Here is an 8,460-nt window from a genome sequence, read left to right as displayed (position 1 = left end):
CCATGTTGATACATGGACCAGCTAGGACTCGAACCTAGGACCTTCCATACGCTGCTGGAGTGCTCTAGAAATGAGCTACTGGCCCTTCTTGGACCAATCCATCATCTGTCCGGGTGTGGCTTATTTCCAACACCAAGATTTCTAAAATTTCATAATTTATCAAATACACTTCATTTTTTTTTTTGGTTACTTTTTCACAAAATATGAAAATTAAAATTTATATTCAATATAATTTGAGAGGTTATATTTATAATTTTAATATTACTTTGTTACTTTTTTCATTTGTTTTAACATTTGGAAATATTTATTAAAATATATTAATATAATTATATACTTATATACAATTTCACATATAAATATAACTATGTATATATTTTAATGTAAGTGTCTAATAATTTTATTTTTATTGGCTCATTTTTTTCACAAAATATTTAAATTAAAATTTCACATTTTATATGTCTTAAGAGGTTATATTTATGATTATTGTATTTACTTTTGTTAATTTTTTTTTTTCATATTTTAATATTTATAAATATTTGTGAAGCTGTATTAATACAATTATATATACTTATACAAAATTTTATATAAAAATTATATACAATTATATATATTATATTGCATGTGTAGGTGTATAATAGTTAATATTTTACTCACATTTTTAAACAAAATATTATGAATTGGATTTATTTAATGTTTTTCTATTTTTATATTAATTTAACATTTCTTTTGGGGTTGTCAATACTTAGGGATTTCAATGTATAATTTATTTAATCTATATTTTGGATCATACTCTATTATCCATCAACAAGAAAGGAAGAGAGTGAAATGATGAGGTAACCAAGAGATTACAAGAGGTGGAAAAGAAGCAGCTAATTTAAACCCAACACTTAAGATAAAATTTGTATAACAAAAATTAATATAGAAACATATTTTTCAAAATAAAAACTATCATAGAATGACAGTTCTAACCAATATATAAACCTCCTTAAAAGATAGCAAGACATATATAATAATAAAAAATACAAATAGAAAGGGATTAGGAGAAAGGTTGGAAGGCGAAACGAGTAGAAAGAAACATGAGAGTTTAAAATAATAGAAAAAAAAAAACCCAAAGAAACAAAAAGTTGTATATAAATCTAAACAAAAAAATATATTAAACAATACACCTCTCCATATACATGGCCTATAAAATTTTAATTTTTGATGTATTTAACATTCTTAAAATGCTTGATGATCTCATTGTTTGGTCAAAAATTTTAATATCTTTGGCACCCTTTAGTTTTTGGACCATGCACATATTTAATATGTTTTCTAATATTTGATTTTCAAACATTTATACCTACCCATGTGAGTCTTGTCCTTTTGATGTAGGGGCATCTGGTGGTGTAAGGCTAATCCTGCATCAACCAAAAATATTTCCCTTTTATTTAGTTTTATTTTAATGTTTTTGCATTAATGGATACCCATTTGGACAAATTCCAACTTTAAGAATTGATAAGCTGATTTTTCTAGCCAACTACCCAAAATAGAAAGTTTTTATTTAAAGGCGGATGGAGCTTGAAATTTGAGGAAAGATTAAGAATGGATAAATAAGAAATTTGGTGAAATAATCAGGTTTAAATAATTTAATTTTTGAAAGTTATTCAAGTTTTAGTTTCCCAAAAAATTAAAAAATTTCTTTGAATTCATATTTGAGGTATTAAATGGCCCTGAAAATGGCAGGAATTGATAGAGTATCCTTAGAATATTATTCACTCAAAGATCTTTCCAACGCTTCAAACGGTGCATCAATATGATTCCTAGATCAAAAGTTATGGCTACGGGAAGTTGGACAATTTTTAGAAAGTTTCTAGTTTTCGAATCTGGCTAAATTTTTATGTTTCCAATTTCATGTTTTGGTGTTTGTCTGGAAAATGATAATTTATAAATCGTAATTTTCGTTCCAAATGGGAAAAAGGATATTTAGGACTCATGAAGAAACTTGGGAGTTGTTGTTTGTGAGTTTTTGGAAGTTTAGTTTCTGGGTTCAAAAATTGCATTGTAAGGGTTTTCCAAAAAACTTTGTAAGTTGTTGTGTTGCAGCCTGTGAGGGGTTATTCCTCTTATATGTTATATGTAATTGCATGTATTACAAATAGTTTTTAGATAATAATAATATAGATATTTTGTGTCTTTTGTTGTGTTTTTCTATGTCTTAGATTCTGCCTTCATCACCTTTTGAAGCTTAATCTTTTAAACTATTTATTTGTAACTATTTAATATATCAAATTCTCTTTCTTCACGATTATGATGGAAGAATTGTTGAAAAATGCAAAAGACTTGGTCAATTATGCTCAAAATAGTCTCTCCTTGATACCAATCCTTCTAACATTACTATCGAATAATTAGTGGCCATTGCTGAAAATCCCTTGAGGAAATTCGAAGCTTATAAGAATAAAGGACCTGAAAGTTGTGCTCAACTTTAGTGGATTAAATATGGTGATAGAGGATCAAAGTTATTTTTGCACTTAGTATAAACATAAAAATGAATATAAGAAACATATTTATGTTATCAAGAATTCTGAATTCACGGTCAAAACTAACCATTATAAAAGTATCCAAATTTTTTTTAAGTATTATAAAAACCTTTTCTTGGATGGTTTTCCTAGAGATCTCCTCCTACCTATTCTCGATGAGAGCATCTCCAATTGTATTCCACATAAAAGTGATCGAGATTATAGTAACTACCTTGACTAACTCCTCTCTACAAAAGATTTAGATGAGGTCGTTTCCTCTATGGCTCTATAGAAAATTTCTAGGGTTGATGGCCTTCCAATAGAATTTTACAAAGTTATGTGGCCTTACATTTGAGAGGACTTTTGACTTGGAAGAAATTTGAAGATTAGTATTTAGGATTAGACCAAGTTCAAACAATGAATGAAATTTGGTTTTGTATACTTGAAAATCTACTGCTTATGTCTTTTGGTTAAAAAAGTATTTAGTGAGAACATACATGTATCTCTGTCATTATGTCAATCATTTAAAAATTTTACAAAATCATATTTGTCAAAAACGTAATATCCATATAACCACTTATGAATGTTAAATTGACTATTTTCACATTTGAGATCTCACAATTTTTTTTTATTATATTATGAAATATTAATATTTCATACTTGTTAATATAAACATTTGTAGACTAATATATTCATAATTTTTAATAATAATAAATACTATTAATTTTCACTATTAATAGCACTTACCACTTAATGACACCTTTTCACATCTTCACCTACTAGTACTGTTTGTAACTATATGCCACCCCATGGCATATTTTCTATATAAAACTTCTCTCTTAATTTTTTGTTAATTGATTAAGCATCTCGTTATGAGCCATTGATTTGGCCTTATAATTTTTTTATAAATTATTCCTCACGAACCAAGTGTTTAGGACTTGAAAGTCATAAAGTCCTCAAACAGATGTATGCTAATCACATGTTTTGTAATTAGTGTAAGTCCTTGTCCATTTGAATAAATATTTGTAAAAACCATTAGTAATCAATAAAATTAATATAATATTCTACCGAACCGTAAATGTGCAGCTAAAGCTATGGAATGAACGCCACTTTCCGGGAAGACCAGTCAATAAGCTGAAAGCCAGCTCTTTGGGTGATCATCCCATTTTAGGTTAAAGGAATCGGGTGCTTGAAAATCTGAATATGGGTGGGCAAAGCATAGCACATGCTCTTCTGATTCCCTTTCCTGCCCAAGGCCACATTAATCCCATGTTGCAGCTCGCCTGGAAGCTCGTCTCTGATGGTTTCCTCGTTACCTTCCTCAACACTGATTTCAACCACAACCGAATTATGCAAGCCAATATTAGAAACCCTAACTATAATAACTGGGACAGCATCCGAATGATATCCATTCCTGATGGATTGCCGCCGGATGACAAGCGAAACAACATTCCAAATCTATTGCAGGCATTGGAAAACAGCATGACACCTTCTGTCGTTGAGAGGATTATTGAGGAGATAAACATGAGAGAAGAAAAGAACAAGGTCACCGGTATAATAGCAGATGTGTGGACATGTTCGGGGTTGAAGGTGGTGGCCGATCTCTATCAGATTCCTCTCGTTGGTTTCCATACAATGCTTGTCGCCAACTGTGCCATCCGCTACTTTGGTCCCAGGCTTGTCTCTCTTGGGATCCTTGGTCCAGATGGTAAGATAGAACCGACCCTCCTTTGTCTTTTTATCTTTTTCCTTTTGATTAAAGTGAGACTGGTTTGTTTTCCTTGTGATTGCAGGAGCTCCAAAAGAAGCGAAGAAAATGAAGTATATTCCCTCAATAGCGCCGCTGCGTTGTGGAGATCTTCCATGGTTGTACAGCGGGGAGTACATGTTTAAGAGAAGCATCCGAATGGGAGAAGATATAAAGCAGATCAAGTGGGTTTTCAGCAATTCCTTTTACGAGCTTGAGGCTCCAGTGGTTGAAGAGTTATCCAGAGAAGTGAGGGTATACCCAATCGGTCCTTTGATTCCAGATGAATTTCTCGACGGCGATAAGCGGAGGACAAGCAAAGCCCTCCCAAGCTTCTGGGCAGACGATGTGGAATGTGTAGAATGGTTAGACAAACAGCCTGCCCAATCTGTGATCTACGTATCCTTTGGCAGTCTGGCAGTGTGGAGCGAAAGACAAGTGGAGGAGTTCGCAGCGGGTTTGGAGGCCACGGAAAGACCATTTCTCTGGGTTGTTAGTTCAGATCTGATGGAAGGCAGCAAACCCATTTTTGAGCCAGGATTTCTAGAACGTGTGACAGGCAGGAGCTGCATAGTTTTGTGGGCGCCACAGTTAGAGGTGTTATCTCATCCTTCCATAGCTTGCTTTGTGACTCACTGTGGATGGAACTCTGTACAGGAGAGCATCACCATAGGTGTGCCCATGCTCTGCTCGCCTTATTTAGCAGATCAGTTTCTTAACCGCACATATATTGTGGATGTCTGGAAGGTTGGACTGTCTTTGGAATCGAATAAGGATGGAATAATAGAGAAGGGCGAGATTACTAAAGTCGTTGACAGATTACTTGTGGGAGAAGATGGTCCAGAGATAAGGGAGCCAGTCACCAAATTAATGAGAACTAGTAGAGATACGGTGAAGGAAGGAGGTTCCTCGTTCAACAACTACAGTTTACTTGTTCACCAGATGACTGACAAATCTTCAGATATCTTGTTGGCCAGAGATTCATTTCGAATTTGTGGTTAGGAGCACGCTGGACGGTTGAAATGACCACTGCTTCGGCCCAAATGTTTAAAATATAATGATAAGTTTTAGTGACGGGTTTTGAGTGTTTATATCACGTCAAATAAAATGTATAATCATATTCTTTTCGAAGCTGTTTTGTCATAAGTAACAGTGTTATCATTTTTGGAGGGTTGAGGTCGTCTTTTCCGTCACTCGTTATGGGAAACCTCCCAAGGTCACAAATCCCATATTTGTCTATACAAGTTGTCCTCGTATGCAGTCCGTAGTCTTGTTTTATATGCTGTCTTTTAATGTATGGAAGGCCGTGCCTCTTTGGGTACTAATTTCATAAACATTCAGTTGATGATGTAATGATAGAATATTTTTTAATTTCGGGAATGTTTACATTTTATGTAATGGTTGGTCTATGTTTATCTATTTATACATATTTCTATATATTTGTTCACATATTATCTTATTTATTTATGTAAATTTTCTTATATGACTTTCATTTATGATTCATACATATATATATAGATATTCATCTTTAATACAATCACAATCATTTAGCTACCAAAGGTCATTTTCAAAACCACAAAGTTGATTTCATGAGAGTGGATTTAATCTTGAAAAAAATCAAATTAAAATGCGGTCAATACTTGCCTCTTCTATTATACACGTGAGTTGACTAAATGGACATTTACATTATTTGATGCTATGTGTTTGTATTTAAAGACATTCATTAGCATATCTCCCATATGCTCTCACATTCAAACCACAAAGTTGATTTCATGAGAGTGGATTTAATCTTGAAAAAAATCAAATTAAAATGCAGTCAATACTTGCCTCTTCTATTATACACGTGAGTTGACTAAATGCACATTTACATTATTTGATGCTATGTGTTTGTAATTAAAGACATTCATTAGCATATCTCCCATATCCTCTCACATTCAAACTTCCTCTCCGAATAACATTCAAAATGCAATTAGTAGAAAAATAATTTAGCTTGATGTAATAAAAAGAGCGATCTACTTGCATATATTATTATAGTGTCCACCTACTATCCTTGAATTTATGGATATACTTTTATATTGACTTTTAACATGTCCCCTTTGTGACAATAATAATTATTTACATGTATTTTTAAATACATGTAGTTTCCAAATATCATGAATGAGAAAAGAAGAAAAATGTGACTTGAACAAGATATAAAGAAAAATTGCATACTACTAAGCAAGGTCAAATTCATGCATAGAGGATGATTTCATAATTGAATAATAGATGTATACTTGCAAAATTTTCTTGGGAAAAAGCATGTATATGAAGCAAAATTTGAGAGCTTTTACTAATAGAGACGTAGCTTTTATGAGCTCAAAAGGAGTCATTTTTAGAATCTTCATGAACTAGCACTCATTCTTCCACCATAGAGCTACCTAACCCTCTCCATCATATTTATATTTTATATTTTAGCAATTAATTTTAGATTTTAAACACACCCCAAACTCACATTTATCAATGTACGTTAGTTTTTAATTAAGTGTTTGCATCTTATTAGACTATCCTAGATTAAGCCTAAGTAAATATAATGTTCCTTTACATATAGTAAACCCTTATGGATATTTTAGAACCAAATCTCCTATAGATTAAATTCTCATATCATTTAGAATTTCAAATTTATATTTATATTTTAATATCTTATAGTTAGTTTCAAATCTAATATTTTTTTTTCATCTTTGCACCTTGTTGATATATCCTCATTTTCAAATTTGGTGTTTTTATTTATATCATCTATTTTAGTCACTATAGCCAACCTTGTTTTTTAACCTCATAGTCTATGTTTTGCACTCGTTTCTAAGTTTGTTTTATTTCCATATTTTCTGTTCGATATAAGATTCATTCTAGTATATTCCATATTATCATGGATAATTTTTCCCCATCCTTAAAATTATTATCATGTGGTTGGGGATGTAACTGGTGGGCTCAAACTCAGTGCTTGTAGTGACTTATCTCTTGGTGGTTGATATGGAGCTAATGTGTTGTGGGAATAGACCATAGATTTTGATTCTTATCCCTAACAAGCTTATTTTTTGCCACTAAATTTCTCTTAGTTGTCGTATGTTGGGACCAAGAGCTATTGTGGATTCAAGAAGTATCTAAAATAGGCACTTTTTTCAAACCTGAACAAATTTTGCAAATAAGAGTCCATTTTTAGTGAACAAGATATCATCGGATCATTGCTTCAACAAAAAAAATTTCTATTTTATTATAGTTTTAATAGGTTGAAGTTGAAAGTTTATTATAGTGTTTCTCTTGCAAAATTTTGTGTTTAGGAGCTGTAAAATTAGTTTGTATCTATTCTGGGGGGTGTATATTTCATACTGGTCCTTTAGGTACCCTTCTATATCGTGTTAGACCCAAGGTTCAAATTGTTGACTCAACACAATTATCACACATGGAAGCTCAACATGTCACAAATGTTTTAATCTTGGGGTGTTTCACATCTATTGGATGATGAGAAACCTAAATTCACTAAGGCATTTAAGTAGTTTGTTCATAGAAATAGTATAGATGAGATGAAAGGACTAAGCAATATTCATATGTCAGATGATTTGTTGTTTCACATTGTTGAGTGTACAATACCTAAAGAGGTATGGGATACACTTGTAGAGTTGGATGGTAATGTCAATCAATTTAGATATTGCAACTTAAATTTGATCTCACTTATCTCTCTCTAGATGTCTTTTCCACTATTTGGGATTTCCTTGCATAGTTCAAGTTTATTATTTTGTAGTTAAAAGGATGTGTTCATGCCCAAGAATGAAAGTAGTGTATTTTCTTGATACTGTTAAAGTTGAGAGGTTATTTTGAAGTGTTTACCTCTATTTTCTATTCTACTATGGATGTTATGGGGAAAGATCATAAGATGGCTACCTTTTAGGAGTTTTGTGATCAATTGACTAGGGAGCAAGCCAAGTTGATTCGGAATGATTCTCTTCCTCTAAGTCATGCTTTGATGACTCAATATTCCATAGGCAAGAGTAATAATAGGAAGAATCCCAAGAGAGATTTGTCTTTACGTAGTAAACCTCACTCCACGCCTAAGACACAGAATAATTAGAAGCCTAATCACCATTTTTGTCCTCCTTGTAACTTAGTAGAGTCATCTTCTAAATCCAAGAGGGACAAAGAGAATTGTCCCTTTTGTGAACATTGTTTTGTGAGGTTAGCAACCTT

The 8,460-nt window shown here is 32.2% G+C and overlaps 1 protein-coding gene across 1 annotated transcript; it reads left to right on the top strand.

Moving 5' to 3' along the window:
• Positions 1-3,569: 3,569 nt before the first annotated feature.
• Positions 3,570-5,622, top strand: LOC131055521 (UDP-glycosyltransferase 83A1). The gene is made up of 2 exons (XM_057989989.2): positions 3,570-4,203; positions 4,289-5,622. Exons 1-2 carry the CDS (start codon positions 3,699-3,701, stop codon positions 5,242-5,244), a joined length of 1,461 nt encoding a protein of 486 aa, XP_057845972.2. The 5' UTR covers positions 3,570-3,698; the 3' UTR covers positions 5,245-5,622.
• The last annotated feature ends 2,838 nt before the right edge of the window (positions 5,623-8,460 follow it).

The sequence above is a fragment of the Cryptomeria japonica genome, chromosome 10, assembly GCF_030272615.1.
Source record: "Cryptomeria japonica chromosome 10, Sugi_1.0, whole genome shotgun sequence".
Lineage (NCBI taxonomy): Eukaryota > Viridiplantae > Streptophyta > Pinopsida > Cupressales > Cupressaceae > Cryptomeria > Cryptomeria japonica.
The sequence above is the reverse complement of the archived record's forward strand: the minus strand, read 5'-3'. Positions and strand labels throughout refer to the sequence as shown.

Bases quoted from the DNA above. Each gene is read 5' to 3' on its own strand.
- LOC131055521 (XM_057989989.2), top strand. From the start codon at position 3,699: ATGGGTGGGCAAAGCATAGCACATGCTCTTCTGATTCCCTTTCCTGCC. The intron at 4,204-4,288 runs GTAAGATAGAAC...TTGTGATTGCAG, and splicing joins TGGGATCCTTGGTCCAGATG to GAGCTCCAAAAGAAGCGAAG.